Raw genomic sequence first — 20951 nt, 5'->3', positions numbered from 1 at the left:
GGCACCCCACACACGGTGTGGGGGTGCAGAGAAGCTTCTAGAATGCCTACAGTCAGGTCTGATCAGCCAGTATAAAAACGGGACTCTCTCGTCGAGACTGGGCCTATTGTTGCCGGTCTCTTGGAACACGAGGAAGATGCTGCCGCCGAGACCCCGCCTCCCCGGGATGGAGACCCCGCTTGCCTTGCCGCCACATGTGTGAGTATCCTTTCCGTGCACAAGTGCACGCATAACTTCCCGTGCTTAATACAAGCACGTATAAAATTATTTCCTCGCACAATCGCGAGTGTATTTATATTCCGTGCACATTTGCACGTGTACTTTAAATTATTTCCTCGCATAATTGCGAGTGTATTTTCCTCCCGTGCTTCCACATAAGCACGTGTAGTACTCCGTGCACATTCGCACGTGTAAGTAAATTAACCCTCGCAGAATTGCGACTGTATTATAAATTTATCCTCGCGGAATCGTGAGCGTACACTTTACCTTTATCTCTTTGTGTACTCCTCTGGGACTCGAGGATGGTTTCGGCATTGTTTTGGGTGAAGCCACGTGCATGCACTCTGGACCACCTGTTGTACCAGTTGCTGCCCCTTAATAATTTTCCTCAACTGATACCCGCACCTATATTTAAGTCACTTTTGGAGTGCTAAAACCCTGTTTCTCACTGGTTTAATAAAAGTTGTTTTGGACCCTGTTGTCCCTTAAATTAGCCTCGGGGTGCCTCCGTGACATTTCTTCTATGGGATGCCTTTTACTAATATTAATGATAATGATCATAGTATTATCTGAGCACTCTGAAAGACTTTTCTATTATGATATATCTGAGTTAGAAAGTTTGCAAATACTTGGATCCAATAACTGATAAAAAGATGACTAATTCACTTGTTATAAACTCAGACTGACCTTTAAAACACTGCGTTTGTAAGACTATGATGACTAGCAAGATAACCAGAGCAGACTACACAGAAGTACAGGCAGGTGAAAGAAAGCTTAGGTTCTACACCTGCCAGTGTACTTAGTTCTGACCTTTAATACTCATCCAGCATGACACAGTGAACAAACCTTAGGCTTACTGAACTACAACACCAGCTCATGATATAACATTGTTTCTATTTTGTTGCTGTTGTCGTTGTTTAGCAAGATATAGTGGAAATACCTGATTAGGAAATATGAAAATATTTGTGTAACTGCTAAAGGAGTACTAAAGGATGTAGAAATATGAAACATCATCTTCATTTGCAAATGAAATTCTATTTACCTTTATTTTCAGCTAGCTAAGAATTCAACATATTTCAGCATCTTCATTAATCTCCATTAATCCTATCTGCAACTTACAAACATTGTGTACCTGCATAAATGCAGGGCAAATTCTATAATTCTATAACAAGAATTTACTCTTGCACACACAAAAGCATGCACATACACACAGAGAATTATGTGGATAGTGCATACAAGGACATACTACTCACTAATGTTTGTTAATACTAACTACTTTTTGTGTTTTCCTGATGTACTTACTGGGTTTTATTCCTCTGTCTGAGTGTTTACTCCTTATTTTATATTTACACCTTTTTCTTCATTTACTCTAAAGCATTTTGTACTGGCCTGAAATGAATTTCACATTGATGATGATATGTGCATGTTCACTTTAATTTATCAGTATCATTTTAAAGTATACTTCTAGCCTCTTAAGAGCCTGCAACTCCCCACAGTTCAGGGTCATTAACAATATTTATTCATAATTCTTATTCCAATATCCAAAATATAGCAAAAATATGTAGCGTTACCAGGCCTAGAACTGGAGAGAACGGACTTAGAGAATAATCAGTAAATATTCTTTGTGTGCATTTTCCCAACTAAGCAGACCATATGTTTAGAGTATTTTTTTCATTAGTTCGTAAGTAAAAACAAAACAAAAACAAAGCAAAACAAAAACAAACAAACAAACAAAACAGAATTAGATTTTGCATTAAGGAATTTTTCACCACTTACTCCATTATTTCCTTCCTGGGTTTAGAGTTAACTGGCTTTCTTACAGCTTCCCAGAGATCCCTGTCCTTTTCCCTGTCATTTGCTGAGGTGAGTTCAAGGGACAGCAAAGCTGGTGAAGGGTCTAGAGAACAAGTCTTATGAGGAGTGGCTGAGGGAACTTTTCATCAAGTAAAGTACTTAATGTGTTTCTGATTATTTTTCAGAATAGAAAGAATGCCTTTCTCTTTGAATTTAACATTCAGTAATGATAACATTACTCTCTTTTAGAGTACCAGATACAGTAATATATTAAAATAAGATTTTTTTTTTTAATTATTTCTTGACTGAATGTAAATAAATATACATACACCAAATAATTGCTAGAGTACCTCTGTTTCTTCTTTTTTTTTTTTTTTTTTTGTCTCTTTGATACAATATCATTAAAAATACCAATTTTTTAGCTGGCTGCCATATTATTTTCCCCATTGGCAGATGCCAATGGCATCCTACTCCTAAATCTGATTTCTTTTGGGTTTAGTCACAGACTTCAGTTGAGATTGCTTGTTCCTAGTTTTTTTTTTTTTAACAGAAAATACACATAAACATTCCCTTGAATAACCCAGCTCGTTTTCAGCAACTGGTTTTCAGTCTGAACAATGTGCCAGATACTCCTGTCATGCATTATGAGCCACCAACACTTGAATCTATGCCTCATGTTTCAGGATGCAGCCGAAGCAAAATTAGACAACAGAAATACAGGATATATTGCAAAGTACTATGGATCCCACCGGCAATTGATACCACTAGGTTCCTTCTTATCTTTTCCTTGCATCAGCAAAAGCCTTGTAAAAGGTAAGAGGAATAGTAATGCTAAACAGATCGGGCTTTAATTTGAGTTGCACTAGCTGTTAAACAGCAACACATCATTCAACTCACAAGTTTAGGGATTTAAGCTTTATTTCTGTGTACTGTGTCTTTTTATAACAGAAGAGTACAGTATGCTGCTCTACTTCATAGTTTTGTGGACTCTGTGTAAGAAGTCACCAAAACCAAATTGAATGGCAGCAGTCCAGTGTATGGCTATAAATGCCTAATGCATAGACTACAGTAATAAAAATAATTTCCAGAACATTTAGCAAAGCTATAGTTTCATGTTTAGCAAAATTTTCAGGACAAACACAACTTGCAGCTAGTTTGTTTAAATCCGCTAACAGGATTGTGGAAGGTCTTGCCAGCAGATTCATTTGTAAGTCAAAACCAAAGAATAATACTATAAGGACTGTTAGCCTTTGGTGCTGTCACAGTCATCTCTCATTTCTCTCCCACAGGAGCTGAACTCCGCTTTTAAGTGCACTCAGCACTGTAGCACTTCCTTAATTCCATCTTTTTAAGGAAATTCCCTTTTATTATAATTTACTCTATGGAAAAACAAAACAAAACAGAACAAAAATAAAACCAAAACCACCCATGAACAAATAAACAAACAAAAACCAAATAAAAAACACCTCAAAAATCTCCAAACACATTCAAAGATGCCTGCATTTTGGGACTGAATCTCAAATTCTGTAAGGTATACAGAATTGGAAATTTTTATTTTAAAAAGCTGCAAAATTCAGTTCAAGGTTGGTTGGTTTGTCTTTTCGGTTTTCTTTTGAAAGACATGGTGTCAGCTACTAAACAGAAATTAAGCTTCATTGTAACAGTGCTTCACTTTACAGTTAACTTCACTTTGGACGCGCAGACCAGTACTTTCTTGCTCAGCAAACAGAGATGATTATAGGAGTTTATCATATGACATAAAAAATTATGGGGAAAAGAAGTTGTGCAGCAGAGCCATATATCCACATAAAAGATGTCAGAACCTGTGTTATATGTTTCAAGGATGAGAGAATATGTACCACGTGGTAGGTAGTTTTTTTTCTGCTCATACAAATGCAGCAGTCCAATGCTGCAAGTTAGAGTACAGAAAAGTCTGATCAAGAGATGTGAAGGCTCACACAACTTACTTATTGGATCTTACATAGAAATATCAAAAAAGTCTACTCAGCCAAAAATGAAGACTAGTAGTTAGCTCAATCAAGGTATATCAATATCTGCATTAATAAGCTTTTTAGTAGAGGGCAGAAAAGTCCAATTAGAATTCCTAATTGAATGGAAAATGAAACCAGACAAAAATTACAAAATTGGCAGCTTTAAGTGTTCTTACGACAAGCTTTAGGCAAAATATATTTATAACATAAACCAAAAAGTTCTAAACTTAAGCCCCCAAAATGTTTTACAGATGCAAAACTATTATTCCTGATACATCTCAATTATGACCATTTATTTGGTTTAAATAAATCATGCAAAAGTCTCTTACTGTCATGAATGGAATTATAATATCCTGTGTAATACTCATCACGTCCTTGGTGGTATCTAAGATATGTTAGAACAGAAACACACTGAGATTAATATTTTATTTCTGACAATGAGCAGTAAGAGGTAATTCACCAGGAGTATCAGAAACTGTGATTATACAGAATGACTTTTTTCCCTTCATACATCATCACAATTTCCAGAAATTATATGGACTGTAGGCTTCTTGAATGGAGCTATTCAACCAGGCCTTTATGTTTAATACCCTTTCATAAAGTCTGATTTTATGACCTTCTGATCCTTTTCTCACAGAATCACAGAATGGTTAGGATTGGAAGGGGCCTCTGGAGATCATCTAGTCCAACCCACATGCTAAAGCAGGTTCACCTGGAGTAGATTGCACAAGAATGTGCCCAGGTGAGTCTTACATGTCTCCAGAAAAGGAGACTCCACAACCTCTCTGGGCAGCCTGTTGCAGTGCTCTGGCACCCTCAAAGTAGAGAAGTTTTTCCTCATATTCAGATGGAACCTTCTATTCTTCAGTCTATGCCCATTGCCTCTCGTCCTGTCATTGGGCATCAATTAAAGGAGTCTGGTCCCATGCTCTTGACAACCACTCTTGATATATTTATAAACATTTATGAGATCCCCTCTCAGCCTCTCTTCTCCAGGCTTAACAGACCCAGTTCTCTCAGTCTCTCCTCAAAAGAAAAGTGCTCTAGGCCCCTAATAATCTTCGTAGCCTGCCGCTGGACTCCCTCCAGTAATTCCTTATCCTCCTTATTTCAACCTACTAATAATTTTTCCACCTATAATGTCAAATGCTAATGACTTCCACAACTAATCATGTATGCTACATAAAAGTTCTGCCTTTTGTTTTAAATCTTCTGCCTGTTAAATCATTGAGCGTATCTATTTATTTCAGTGTAAGAAATGAAGAATGAATGTTCCTTATTTACCTGACATATACTATTCATAATTTTATGAATCCTTCAAATCCTTTCTTGTATATTTATTTTCAAGATTTAAAAGCTCTAGCCTATTTTATTCATCTCCGTATAGATGCTTCTCCATACCTTTTTTCATGCTTTTCCCATTTTCTGTACTGTTTCTCATGTTATTATCCCTATCCTGACATAAGGTATTGGGATATTAACATGGTTCAGGAATTAGGTCAAAGGAAAATTTCATTTAATTCTCAAATCTTTAAATTTTTAAAAGATGCTCAGATGAATCTACCCTCAGGTTTTCAAAATACTGAAAATTAATTGTATTTCACTTGTAAACATGCAAAGTTCTTAATATTAAAAAGAGTTTAAAATTTTATGGGATGAAATCATTTATTGAAATTGATAATTTATTTGAATAGGCTTTTTTAAGTTCAGGGTGGAGGGTTTTGAAAACACGTAATTTGTTCAAGGCTCATTTTCAAACCTCTAGGTTGCTGCATTCTGGTGGTTTTTTTTCATTTGCATGACCCACTGTATAAAGGGTAAACTAAGCATACAATAAGCATACGTGAATGATTTACTTTTTTTTTTAAAGACTTTTGTGTCATGACCAGGAAGCTGTGGGTTGTGACCAATCATCTGCATATTGAATGACATGTAATTACCAAAAATTGCTCTGATACTGGTTTGACATTGTGTTGATCCTTAATATAAAGAAATTGCTTTAGCAAGTTCATAGAATCATAGAATAGTTCGGGTTGGAAAGGACCTTCTGAGGTCATCTAGTCCAACCCACCTGCAATGAGCAGGAACATCTTCAACTTCATCAGGCTGTTCAGAGCCCCATCCAGCTTGGCCTTAAATGTCTCCAGGGATGGGGCATCTACCACCTCTCTGGGAAACCTGGGCCAGTATTTTGCCACCCTCATAAAAAATTTCTTCCCCATGTCTAGCCTGAATCTCCCCTCTTTTACTTAAAAGTCATTACCCCTTGTCCTACAGTAGCAGGCCCTGCTAAAAATCTGCCTTCATCTTTCCTTTAGGCTCCTTTTAAGTACTGAAAGACCGCAATAAGGTCTCCCCAGAACCCTCTCTTCTCCAGGCTGAACTACCCCAACACGCTCAGCCAGTCCCCATAGGAGAGGTGTTTCAGCCCTCTGATCATTTTTGTGACCTCCTCTGGCCCTGCTCCAACAGATCCATGTCTATGTCATTGATTAAGATATTAAACAGTACTGGTGCTAGTATGAATCCCTGAGAGACATCATTTGTCACCAGTCTTCATCCAGATATTGAGCCATTGACCACTATTATCTGGGAGTTTCATTCATGTATTCAATATATTATAATTGTGGCTGTTATGGCCTGAAGCATAAAAGACAGAATTATTAATTCATGTAGCTTACCCAATATAGAAAACATACTAAGGATTTTCATCCAGAATATAGAAACAAGAGATTATCTCTGCAGGAATTACTGTTTTCCGGCAGCTTGTCCCTTACTTTGCTGAATAAAGTAAACAGAGATCATGGAGAGACTCGGAGCAAATGACAAGAAAGCACAAAGCTTAAGCTACTCTGCAGTGACACTTGAAACAATTATATGTTTTGGTTTTGGGATGTTTGTGGGTTGGTTGTGGGGTTTTTTTCCCGTCTTGTTTCGAGATTTTTGTTAACCTCTGCTGTATGTGTAAAACCCTTTCCCCCACCAAACAACTCATGCAACATAAAATACAGCTGTTTCAGTCCTACTTGCAAGATTTGCCACTTCAGTCACTTATATTTTAGTCAAGACAAGAGCAATCATTCTCCCTCACTACTCCAGCAATTGCCATCCTGAGACAATAGTAAATGACTACATAAAAACAAGTGCAGTATTCTGCTGGAGTAAGCAGAGCGAAAGTGTTTCCTCTTAAATTATCAAGCCACCTTCCTACCTGTGTTTTGTCCAGAAACTGTTGAGTCAGAGACTCCAGATTTTTTTGCATTTGTTTGTTTTAATTACTGATAATGCCTTTTAGGTATTCATTGATAAAATACCCTAGGTGTACACTATTATTTTTCTGTTTTCTTCGACACAGAGTTACAAATAAGAAATATTGGAAGCACTCTGGACTGCTCCATCTGAAGAGGATGAAAGGAGGCCGTGGAAGCATAAACATGGTAGTCAGTACGTCTTTGCCCAAGAGGGATGGTGGAAAAACTTGAGTACTCATCTACCATATAAGGATTCATGAGAATTATTTTTTTATTTGTTTCTGAATGTTGGTAAGACTTTGGGAAATAAAGCAATATCATCCTGTCTCTGTTGAGAAGAATGTATGTAAAAAGCCCATCCAATATATAACTGCTCATTTGAAAATTGCGGATGGGTATCTCTTTGACTCCAGATCAGAATACCTTCATACATATTAGAAAGTACCATCAGAATAATGAAAGCATGTATCTTAAGATTTACAAATGTTCACTTTTGCAGTACTCATGAACATAAGAAAGGAAACAAATTAGGAACAGTTTCAGAAATGTTTCTTCAAGAGAAGTGCATTAAGCTGCCAGGATATACTCTTTTTTTGTCATAACAATAATGAAATACTGCCTTCCTAACATTGGGTACCTTAATCAGAATAAAATATTTTATACCATCACAGAAATACAATAAACTAAGGATACAGAAGAAAAATATAAAGGAAATCAACTAACTCTGTGAAACCTCTGCACATAAGTTTAACAAAAAAAAAAAAGAAAAAAAAAAGAAGTAAATCCTTGCATGGATGCTGTCCATCAGTCTACAGACTCTACAGTACCTGAAAGGAAAACAGTGTGTGCTTTAATTATCATCTTGATACATCACTCCCTATGTGCCTCACTATTCTCTCTATTATATAGTACTAAAACACATGTACCAGATAAATTTTAGCTTATTGTAGTCTAGAGGAAGACTGGATGATTCGTTACTCTAGTCGTGTACACGTCCCTGTAAGATGAGTGGGAAAACACAAGTGAGGTGTAGGAAGGACTCCATCATGATCCCACATGTCTTCAACTCACGAGCTAGGACTGGACAGATAAGCCAACTTGCCCAGAGGAAAAGTCATACCACTGTCTAAATAATGATTTCCAAATAAGGGAAAAAAGGAAAAGCTTTTTCCTCCATGAGGACAGTCAGGCACTGAAGAAGGTTTTCCACACAGGTTGCGCAGCCTTGATCTTTGGAAGCTTTCAAGACTAGCTTGGATAAAGCCCTGAGTGACCTAGTCTCACCTCAGATCTGAGCCTGCTTTCAGCAGCAGTCAGGTTTGAGACATGTTTGTGCACTACACTTTGAATTACAACCTAAGAAAAGAACACAGAAAAAATCACTAGAACAGAGTACCATGGAAGGGCCTTCTATTTCTATTTTATTTTAGCTTCCAGTTGTCATAAATAATAATTTTTTTTTTTTTTTAATGAGAAATGGTTTTAAAAAACTCATACAGGGAAATTACGATTGATGTAATTTTGTAATGAATAAAATGTGCTCATTAAATTGTCCTTAGCAGTGCTATGCAGAAAAGTAAACTAATTAAGTTCACAATAAAAAAAAATATATAGAAACATCATATCCACTGAAAAGTTCATCAGGAATGTTTCCAGGTCAAGGATAGACCCAAACTGATTAGAAACAAATAACTAGTTACTTGGAATAAATTCTTATTTGGCAACCCAAACAAAGACCCACATTTTCTTGTTCTTATTCTTTCTCATCATTACAATATGCAACAGACTCTTAAGCTAACAGGCTATCTTGGGGGATTTTATTATAAGGATCAAGAGAGTGTTAAGAATCTCAGACAAAAACTTTTAAACTGGATTTTTTTTGTTGTATCTAAGTTAAGGGAAAGTTTTTTTCATAAAATCATATTTCATTCTCCAGAGAATTTTTAAAACAAATGTGAAAGGAGTGTTGCTGTTGGGAAAAAAATCAGCAAAATCACTGTTGCAAGGGAGAAATGCATTTTGTTAGCCATTGTTCTCTAACAGTTGTCTATTTTAACAGAATTGATATGATGTATAAAACATGCAATATCAAACAATTAAATATTTAAATATGTTTTACAACAGAAGTAAATTGGTTGTGGTTTCACCAACATAAATTTCATTCAGTATGTATCATTTTATAGTGTATGTATAAAATATAATTTGGCTACAATAAGAAACAGAGTAATGGCCTAGACAACACAATACTTCAATTTACTATGAAAAATTCTGAGCATCCTTTAAACTTTAGGAAGATTAAATAGGAAAACATTTTGAAATACCCAAAAATACACTACTAGTAAGAGTGAAGTAAGGTGAGTTGTTTTATCTTAAAAGGAGTAATTATATCGTATTTCAAATTGATCTTCGATAACAGATTACCTAGGTGTCCTACTACTTTGGATAAACGTGCCAGTAGTAGGTCAAATATTCGAACACTACACAAAGCTCTTCTTAGGAGTACACTCTCATCCAGAGAGAACAGAGTTGAACACTTAATTGGTTTAGTTTGTTTTTTTTTTTGGTTGGTTGGTTGGTTTTGTTTTGGTATTTTTGTTGTTGTTGTTTGGTGTCATAGTAGAATTGAAGTACATTTTCCCTACAACATTAGAGATACTGCTACACTCCCAAGCACCTTCACATTAATGAACACCTTCATGTTAACAAATAGTAAAAAATTTACATAATTATGTGTTCTTTGAAAATAAATTGTGATACTCAATCAGACTACAGCAGTTCTCTGAATTGAGAGTTCTATGCACATACTTTATGACAATCATTATTTTCAATCACTTTTCCACCAAAAATATATTGGATAATTCAAAATTAATCATAATTTCAAGTTAAAGTGGTTGATTTTTTTTTTTTTTTTTGAATAACCAAGGTCTCCTAACATGTAGGAGGAGAAAGTATCAACTTACTTCTCAACAATGGCTGGATTGAGTTGGTAATCAGCAATAGAAGATATAGATTTAATGTCTTTTCCCAGGACAGTGTGAAATACACTTTCCATCCTCACCCACTCTTATCAGGAGATTGCTCTAAACACATCTTTCATAGAGTATTCTGGGAAGGAGGTTCTACCACTTTTTCTATACAATTTAAAGGGGATCTTTACAATTGTCTTAACAATTCAGACTAGAGTACATGATGGAATCCAGGACACTCACATCAAATCAGCCTAGAGAATCATTCCAGTTTTCTGCTCAGCGATTATTCAATATCTCATGAAAAGTGACCAACAGCAAAACAAGAGACTGAATCTTTCCAACAAAATTATCCTAGAGGCAAGCTCTGAGCTTCATATGTTGAATAAATTATCCCATAATGACATTGCTACTTCTTTCATCAATGAATTTCTCAGATCCTAACTTTTCACATAGGTAAAAAGGAACATTTCACTCATCTTCTTTATTTTCAGACTTTTGTTTTGTTGAGAAAAAAGGGGGGAATAGTTTCCTCAAACTAAACATTTTCTCTCACTTTCACTTCCAAAATGAAAAGAAACTCTTAATTCAATTGAAGTTGTCAAATGTCAGAATCAGCCCTTGATATCAGCCAACAAAAACCCTGAAGAACATCTATGCAACTTTTTCCCACTATTTAAAAGAAAATGGCCTATCAAGATTTTCTTAAACAAAAGACTTGGTGTAACTAAAATATTATATTGTGAGAGCAGAAGGCTGTGAAAAGTTAGCACTTCATGGATAATTTCAAGTCCTGTCTCATGGATAACCCCAGAATATCTATTGATGTATATTTTACCTCATTGTTTAAATTAGAATCAAAAATCAGGAGTGTTTTGTTACACAGCAGATGTGCAAAAGAATAAAAGTTAGAGGTTTGTTTTGTTTTGTTTTGTTTTCAAATCAATAGGTATAATAGTCACATTAAGCAACAAAATCTGTAAGAAATTATTTTATAATACTACTTGCTATCAACTAATATGTATTCAGTAGTCTTACAAATCATGTACTCTTTGTTTTCCAGAATGAAAAATCGAGAGCCTGGTGTTAGTTTTAGAAGTATATTTCTATGTAGAGTTTATGAACTAAGATACCGTGAACTAAACCTCAAGTGGATGTAACATATTACCCCTGTAAATCTAATTAAAAAATCGTTGTTAATTAAGTTTTCCAAATCTATTTTTTACTAACATATGGGGAGGATACTTTTGCATAATTGAATATATCAGTCTAATTCAGGGAATATAAATGACAAGCTAAAAAAAATAATATGTTCTCAATCTGCTTCTCTACATGAGCAATTATTAAATTAGCATTGTCATATTTTATGTTTTGTAAACAGATAATATAAGAATTGCCACATATAAAGAAATTTTATCATTTAAATATAGCCAAAGCCTTTTGCAGAAAAAAAAAAAAATCACTGTTTGAAACTCATGATTAAATACATAAAACACAATCAGGAGTAATAGAATGCAGATTTAGGTATTCAAGTGATCCATAATGTCTGTATGTCATTGGTGTTACCTCACTAATAATTATTATAAATTATTGTTTAGAAATTATTTTAGCTGACAGCTAGTTCAGAAGATTTCAGTTTAACAGCTTGAGAAACTCAATGGCAATTAAGTAATTTCTAATACAGGTAATTAACTACGTAGGTGGCAGTATGTTTTAACTCAAATTATAAAAGACTGTTTGCTATAGCTGACAGCGTATAGGCTTCTACTATACCCTGAAGCAATAAGGAATATCACCTATAGGCATCACTTGTAGAATCTGAGACTGCTGTTTTCAAAACAATGTAGTTATCTAATTTTAAATATTTTTCTATTATAATGTTAAAAATAATTATTTCATTTGTTCTATGCTATGTTTAGGGGTTTTTTGCACTGATAAAAGAAAACAAGACTCTAATGAGTTTAATGGCTAGTCATTCATGTGCTGTATCACCTGCTGTCTAAATGCCTCTGTTTGTTGTGCAGAATCCTCCTAATACTTAATGAACCAGTTAAGTTCTTAAGACTTTACTGGAGAGTATCACTGGTGTTTATGGTTTCATATATATATATCCTCTTTTTTGTGAACTAATAGTATATTAAAATCAATATAACAAACACAAGAATTCATCATATTCACATATTTCTTGAGTTCCTTTATTTTTTCTACTTAACTGAACCTGATATCAAAAGAGGTTGCCTACTATTTTATTTCTTCTACTTGTTTTATACAGTGTGTATACACTGAGATCAAGAACTGCAGAAGTCAGACTATGAAAAATATTATTACTACTGCTATACCAACTAACAAACAGAAATCTTCTCTAAAGGCAGCATATTTGGAATAAAATCCAAACAAACAAAAAAAAAGTGTTGTAGCTACTCAGCTCAGGGTACTGTATCTCATGTATCAGGATGGAATTTTCTAGATGAATGTAACATCAGTCGTACTCCCAGCAATTTATATAGTGACATCATGTGTCTGGTTCTCTGTACAGAAATTCCTTCAGAGAGAATCTGTGACCACCAAGTGTGAGCAATGCTACTTCTCCCAGCTCTGTGCTTAAAGGACTCCATGCCATTTACTTTCTGACATTATAAAACTCCCTGAAGGCTCCACCAAGGAACCAGTACAACAGTCCACTCCATTCTGTTTCTAAATATATACATTTTTAATACAATAATGGTTAGAACGGTTAGATCTACAGATCAATGAGGTGAATGAGCCTATAATGCCTTTCATCTCGATGCTATATCAATGTTACATTTTAATGGAATATATCTGGAAATTATTTTACAACTGCAATTAGAATATAAACTTTTATTCCATAGTAACAATCATTATTATTTTTGTTTTCAGCAAGACTATCTATTGACAGGAAGGAAAAGTTATTCTTCCACATCTAATCATAATTTTTTACCAGATCAAAACTGCAATAGTTGACTTACCATATTGTAGGTGGTTCAGAACCCTCTACTTCCAAATAATCATATTTTTCTTCCATTTGGAAATCTGTAAATATGAGTGAGATAGTATCCCCAGGCTCTGCTACAATTGTCCATGTGCAATCCGCATTATTTTGATATTCATTAGGAAAGCTGGGGCTTGAGATAATACCACTGGTTCCTCTCATAGTTCCTCCACATGCATCCTCAGCTGTTAAAAAAGAATTATAAATGTCATTAAAATAATCCCTTAGAAATGTATGCTTTCTTGTTGAGACTAGTTTATTGCCTTTTAAGTGAACAATTGCTTAAGGTTTTTTAACATGTTAGACTTGGAAAACTGCAAAGTTAGTGTTAAGAAGTAATTGCTTCAGATTTCAACTATTTAAAAATTATTATACTAGTGCCAGCATATATTTTCACAATCTGCTACTTATTATCTTGATTAGCAAAAATTTCATTGTTTTCATGAAGCAAGGTGAGTTTAATCCTTATCATATACAGTCTGACATATCATGTGCAGCAGTCACATCATACTGAGAAGAGAGGCATGAGAATCCTACCCATCTTATGCTAATTGCATTATCATATTATATTTTAGTAAATATCTAGTGATGTTTTAGTGTCCAATATTTTTTCCAATTTTCAGACAGCTGGTCAAAGTAAAGTCATTCACAGGTGGTTTCCAAATGTCAGATGCAAGACACTTTCACAATTAAGATGTTTACATCAAAGTCATTTTAATGGGTTTTAGTTTTAAGAGATCAAGTATTCCAAATATGGCCATAGGAATACGTTTTTCATGATATGTGAGTAATCGTGAAATTATTTGACCAGTTAACACATGTGGAGAGTTTCTGCCTGTGTGCTGTGAACAAGTCAGAGCTAGATGTGGCTGTGCTACACGGAAGGTTTTCCCTGAGACACCAAAGACAGAAGAGAAGTAAACAGAAGCTGGTCTGCCCTCGACCCAGGCTGCAGGAGGGGTGTCGCTGCTGCGCATGAACAGTATGTGAATAGTGCCCTGCAGCCAATCACCATAGTGGGGGGGAAGAGTGACAGCAAGTGTAACCAATTGTAGCCTGCGCTTGCTGCATGGCCTTTGGGTATAGAGTATATAAGGCTTGGAAAAACGTGGTCTGGTAGACGTTGGTATTCAGTGTTGTTAAGAGTTCATTAAAGAGTACTGATGTTAAATTCATATTGACTTGGACTCATTACTCTCGCCCGGCCCGCCCGTCGTGCTCAAAGAGCTTCTGCCGGCATTTGCATTCATCGTGTCATATTCCAAACACAAACAATTATAAACGCCTAAAATGGAAGAAGGCTCAGAGATGATCAAGGGTGATGTGCTCATAAAGTTTAGGAAATAACGCAGAGCATGACAGAGCACAGCTTTTGCAAAGAATCTGACTTTTGTCTGAACCAAAGGGTTGCCCTTGTTTTGTAAAACCACCTATCTACAGATGAGTGGATGAACTGGTGGTGCACATGTTTCTTCCTGAGTTTATTAGGAGTGTGAACGTCTGTCTGAGTTAGCCAGACCAGCACAGGGCTTAGTCCAACATAGAGTATAAAAACTAGGCAACTAACAAATATCAAAGAGAGCAATGGCCTTGACCTGATTTCAACCTATGCATTCATTCCAGTGACTGGGGATGCCTAATGTCATGATGGTGAGCACATTACAGATACCTATAAAGGCAATCACATTTGTATTGTGATAAAACTGTATATTGTAAATGCTATATGTTTGGCTAAATGTAATCTACGTTTGTGTTGTTATGCAATCTATTTTGTATTGCTCTACTAAAACATAGGTCCTGTGTAATTTCAACTGTCTTTAAATAAGTATATTAAAGTATATTAAATGTTACACCCTCTACGTTTGAAAGAATGTGGTAGAGACTACATTCTAAAACACGATCTATGCTGAATAAGCTAGGTAGATATTTGAGATTTACAAAATCAATTTGGACAGCAACAGAACTAGTTCTATGAAAAAACAGTTCTCAGATATTCACAGGTTTCATTTGGTAGGGTAAGAGAACATGACTGATGTTGTGTATCTTCTATCTGAATGGTGCATATATGCCCAATAACTCAAAAATTGTCTTGGAGGCTCTCATGCCAATTTTTTTTTTTTTTTTTTCTGTGAGCTAATATAATTGATTGTGAATGTAGTCTTATTACTTTCAGAAATGGAATACCTTTCAAAGAACTTATACAGAACTACCATGTTATCAGACAGAAATACTGTATTGCATTACTTATTAATTTTATTATCCAAATGTTTGAAGCATAACTTAAAAGCAATTCTTGTTTCTCTTATAGTGCTAACATGAATAAAACTTGCCCTAGAGCCTGAAAAACAGTCAATATTGCTGAAAGATTAATGACAAAGATAAGAAAAAAATTAACATAGCATCACAGAACAAAAGCTTTAAAGAATTCTGACACACATAGTGACTCATTCCTCATGGAGAGAAAAATGTTAATGATTGTAAGAAACTCCTTAATTACAGTTGTTTAGGAGTTTAAAATACCGTGTTTTGTGTCTTGAATATTCTGCTAAGTTATTGTATGACTGGATGGAAAAACTAAAGCAAGAACATATCTTTGGTTTAATCTTACTAATTAACCAATGTATTTAGCATCCTCTAAATACAACAAAACTGAGGAACCTCATCACATCACAGTCTTAGGTCCTTTACTGTGAAAGGAATAAAAAATATAAAATGGTAACAAAGTCTTGTTTTCATTCATTAAGGACTATCAGGAGAATAATATTTAGCTGTTAGTTCATAGATGCAAAATGTCCATTAAAACAGTGAGTAACATACTGGTTCAATGATTTTGAAGGATCTTCATAGTGATTTTTAAATATTGATTGAAATGTCTTTTACCAAAACTGACTTGAAAAAAGTTCTGAGAGGTAAATTTTCATGGCTAAATTACTGAAGCTTATGCAAACTGGAAAGACAAATTTTAGTATGTGAAATAGCTTTTCAGTTCATGTAACAAGTCAAAAGCACAGAACTAGGAGTATCATGCAAGACTAAAGACTTTGGAATAGCTTTCTCAAAAATATAAGTGCTTTTGAAAACTATTCTACTAAAGAACTCATTGCTTTGCTTTCACAAATGAATTATAGATAAACCTATCCTAGTTCGTAGCAATATGAAAACCTGTTCACTAAAAACATTGCTATACTATATCAATACTTAAAAGAATATACTATTTGTTTAAAAACACGACGTGTGTCCATGAACAAGTCTGCTACTTCTGAGACACATCTGTTTAGATATTTTTTCCAAAATGAAATTTTACTACCATCAGCAAAATGGCCCGGACATATCGTCATGTTTTTTTTTTTTATTTGTGGGGGGTTTTGTTTGTTTGTTTTGTTTTTGTTTGTTGTTGTTTTTTTTTTTTATCTGATTAATGTAGCAAATTTGATACAAATAAAACTAATGCTAACTACATTTAAATGTTGTAAACGTAACCAAGACCACACCAGGTATCATCTTAGCCTCTATAGTGCAAGCATTGGCCCAAAAAATAAAGAATTACTGTGCTGTGTTTCGATGTTCCTCCATCTACAGTATAATTTGCTTGTGATTTATTTGGTTCCAGTCTTGCAGTCAGATCCTTACATCTGAGAGAAAGCTAACAAACATTAATCCATATGAAAATGTTTGGTGCCTTAGGTTGTGAAGCCACTGGAAAAAAGGACTGATCTTCAAGTAAATTGACAAACACTGAAGTCGACAGCAGTTCTACCATTGATTTCATAGTGAATAAGACCCTGAGAAACAAAAGAAAATGTAATAATTTATTCTGTGAAATCTGTATTTCTATCACACTGAAACAGCATAATTGCTTAGATGTCAGCTATAAAAGATTGCAAACAGAAGAATAACTAGTCAGAGAACATTTATGAAGACTGACAGTGGTCCATCTTCATCATCGCACAAGTCCAATAATGGTATGTGAACAAGGTGGAAAGAAAGTTAATCTTTGCAGTGATTTCTGTACAGAGCCCTGAGAATCTCTTTTTGCCTTTCCACAACTTTCTGAATTACCTTTGTCAAACCACTTGGGTAGGTGTCCTCAAAGATACTTAAGTATCACTGCAATCACTGCAATCAAAATAAAATAGAATCATAGAATCAGAATTGTTTTGGTTGGAAAAGACCTTTAATACGTAAAAAGCAGTTCAGCACCTAAATGCCTTGAAAGAATTGTGCGTCTGTTCCTGTTCTTTTAATTTCCAGCTACCAAATAAGGAGAAAAAATTATTCACAGGAATGCTGAGAAGACAATACTTCAGTTAAGACTTGATAGAATCTGGCATTATGCAATTACAAATACATGTTGAACACTAATGACATTAAAAAAAAAAAAAATCTACTTTTAAACTTCCCAAGCAATACTTTAAAATTTATTTTGTCATGTACTGGGAGAGTTTATCTGACCTACAAACTTGCAAATGTGATGTGAAGGGATAAATGCAAAAAATATGCATAGTGACAGAATGTCATTTTTCCAAACAGACTCCTCTGATCTTAACCATGTGCTGAAAGGGGAAAATTTTTCAAAGTGATATGCAAGTGGGGACTTGGCTTAGAAAAGCTTTTCAAGGTATTATGAATTCAAATGAATATCTATATTTGAATATGCATAACGGCTCTTATGCAGAGGAACTATCACTGATATTATGATATGAGTGATGATTGTAAGAGCACAAAGGTTCTGATGATTTGTTTTTTTCTTTTTTTTAATTTTTGTGGGCATATGGGTTTTTATTTACATACATAGTTATATGTGGCTTTTGTTTTTTTCAGTTAGGGCTAAGCGTCCATAAAAATTCATGTGAAATAAGAATACATTTAAATAACTTCTGGTGAAAATTCATTTCATAACATCTTGTATTTTATTTCATAACCATATTCCTGGTTTGCTGCTCAGTGTTCCTTTTTCAGAATAAATTTTGAACATGTATTTCCCTAGTTAGTCTTATTTAACTTTAATTTTCTGCTTATTCTTGTATGTTTCGGTGATATTCATAATATTATTACATAAATATTTAACTGTAATTTTCAAGAAGATACATGACCAAAGAGAGGCAAGGTTATCAGTGATTTATAGACCATGCAAATTCATGGATTTCAATGAGAATTCAATTAGGTTGCATGGTAGATCAAGCTTTAATCTGGTACACAGTGTATCACACCATCTTATCTATCTTGATATTTATAGTGTATCAAACAGTAAAACTCAAGTGCACAGCTCAACTCATCACAGAGTAATAGACATCTGTTATCTATTATTGAAAATAATGTGGGTGGAAAAAAAAAAAAAAAAACACTATAGCAACCTTCCAAGTTTAAACAATGATATTTACAAAAGCCAATAGAAACTCTGAGCAAGTTGAGCCACTTTTGAAGAAACACATCATGAAAGGCAGAGATCTGCAGTAATCCCTTTACCCTTTTATCTTAGCTACATAATCTCTAAGAAATTCATGGCAGGCTCTTCGCAGTGTAGTTCAAGTACAACCCCAGACACACTGTTGTCTGCTCTTTCAAATTTTAGATAACTCTATTTCAGACAAATTAGCTGAGCAATCTAAAGGAATCAGAACTCTATCACTCCCATTTAAGCATTTTATAGTCATTAATTATTGCTTTTAAATATACACATCAATAACTACCTTTCATCTGAAGATCACAGAAGATCTGTATAGCAGAGAGAAAACACTTGTTTGAGAAACTCCAGTGCTCTCAAAAAAAAAAAATTAATATAGGAAAACACATAACACTAACAACCAATTCCATTACTGTGGTGAAAAGCTACTTTAGCTGTTTCTGCATAGGAAACGTGCACATATGCATATGTCTACACAAAATATAACCATACACAGAATTTTATTTGAGGTTCAACTTCTGCCTTAAATATTGGCATCTGGTATCAGGTCAACTGAAGAAAAGAGTCATTCTCTACTCTATCACCCCATATCATCTTTAACATACATGAAAAATAAATTAACTTACATACCTAAAATAATTGTGTGGAAAGTGAAGCATAATTCTAAGTATTTTCAGATGTTTCTAAATTAAAGGTATAAATTTTTATGTCCTTTGAAACAGCTCATGATTATTTGATGCATTAAAGTAGAATGGAAATGGAAATTAATTATGCAGATATTTTTTGATATTTTTTCAAAACCACAACCTATTAGCTAAAAACTCCATTCTGACCAAAAAAAAAAAAAAAAGAAAACAAAAGTTTCGTTATAAAATTCTACCAGTTTTCTAAATAAGATTTTTGATCAATTACTTTCATATTCAAAGAAAAGAGTAAAGAAAATAATATTATCTCCTCTAGATTGTAACTTGGTATGAGAAAACAAACATTATTGTCTATTGAAAAGGCAGCACATTATCTTAGGTGTAACTTAGTTCTACAAAAATTTCTGAATCAGAAGGTAGTTTCTTTCCAAAGACCTTGCCTCTTTTTGTTACTTCTGGAAGTTTGTCAGAGGTTATCTCTAAATAAAAAATTAGCAAATAAGACATCTCACCTAGATAGCAACCCCATTGATCACTGTTTAGGAAGGTTTTTATGTTTTCAAAGGTGTTCATTACGAATGTTTTAAAATACTTCTAAATAATATACAACTATTTCCTGATTTTGGGGGATGAAGGTCAGAATTATATTGACTTGAATATTATTATTACTACACAAGCATTTTATGCTTAGTCTTTTCCCCTTTGTAGGCCTGTATATTTGTACACTCAGATTGTACGGAGCACAGCATTGAGAAGCAGCTTCATAGAGCATTCTAAACATAATTTTCCACAAGTCTGGATTTGCTGCTTTATGCATCAGCAACTTTCACAAATTTCCAATGTCACACTTGGCCAGTGTTTAAGCCAATGCTCTTACATACACTCCAGCTTTGCAATTTTTTGTGTATCTCATATTGCTTTCATAAAAAACAACTTAGAATATTTTTCTTATTAAGTTTCTTCATTGCCTGTACTATAGACAAACAGAAGAAAGGTAACTGAATAGGTTGAAGTGGAAAGTTCCTTGAAAAGTTAAGCTCAGTTTTAAAGTCAGCAGTATAATAATCTGATTATGAAATTTGCAAATGAACACAGTAATACATTACATAGTCACAAAAATATCTTTGAGAAGCTGCATAGGCAAATCAATTTCCTAGTAGAGTTCCCACTGCTTCCTCCTTTGCACAAGCTACACCACTTACACCTTTTCTTCCTTACACACCTTTCTTGGAGTCTGTATACATCTATTGCAGGACTCAAGTGGTATCAGCTGTTCTGCAATGGTTCTGTGATTTTAATGATGTAACTGCTCTGTGATTTCATATGAATTTATAGTTCCTATGTTTCCCATACTGCATGTGTTCATGTACAGGCACTTGAGTTGTGTCTCTGGTCATCTCATTTCCTCAAAAAGGGTGCAAGCAAATCCTTCATCACCCTTCCCCATGCATGCCTCCCCCCGTCTGCCCTTCCCCTATAAACTTAGTTTGAAGACCTCCTTACTAGGTTAGTAAAACTCTTGGCAATGATGCTCTTGCCACATGAAAGAAAAACTAGTTATCCAACGAGTTTCTCTTAGTTTCAATGATCTAATGCTCAGAATCAGAGAACGAATAGGTCTTTAAAGTGTAAATAATAACATGTGTATAATAATGCATATTGCATTTATTTT

The 20951-nt window shown here is 34.4% G+C and overlaps 1 protein-coding gene and 1 long non-coding RNA gene across 7 annotated transcripts in view; one reads left to right on the top strand and one right to left on the bottom strand.

Annotated features, from left to right (window-relative positions):
- Positions 1–9810, top strand: LOC139827338 (uncharacterized). Of its 2 annotated transcripts, XR_011737853.1 has the most exons (4): positions 1–198; positions 2697–2826; positions 4642–4746; positions 7360–9810. It is a non-coding gene; the product is annotated as an uncharacterized lncRNA (long non-coding RNA). The 2 variants fall into 2 exon arrangements; XR_011737852.1 differs by lacking the exon at positions 2697–2826 and having other exon boundaries at positions 4–198.
- CSMD3 (CUB and Sushi multiple domains 3) overlaps positions 1–20951 on the bottom strand; it is a 637009-nt gene that overhangs the window by 429080 nt on the left and 186978 nt on the right. For all 5 annotated transcript variants that reach the window (XM_065830155.2, XM_071803847.1, XM_071803848.1 and 2 more), the window contains exon 5: positions 13209–13416. In XM_065830155.2, the coding sequence (XP_065686227.1) occupies positions 13209–13416 (208 nt within the window). The remainder of the gene's footprint in view (positions 1–13208; positions 13417–20951) is intronic.

The sequence above is a fragment of the Patagioenas fasciata genome, chromosome 2 (assembly GCF_037038585.1).
Source record: "Patagioenas fasciata isolate bPatFas1 chromosome 2, bPatFas1.hap1, whole genome shotgun sequence".
Classification (NCBI taxonomy): Eukaryota; Metazoa; Chordata; class Aves; order Columbiformes; family Columbidae; genus Patagioenas; species Patagioenas fasciata.
This window is presented reverse-complemented; position numbering and strand designations above follow the sequence as displayed.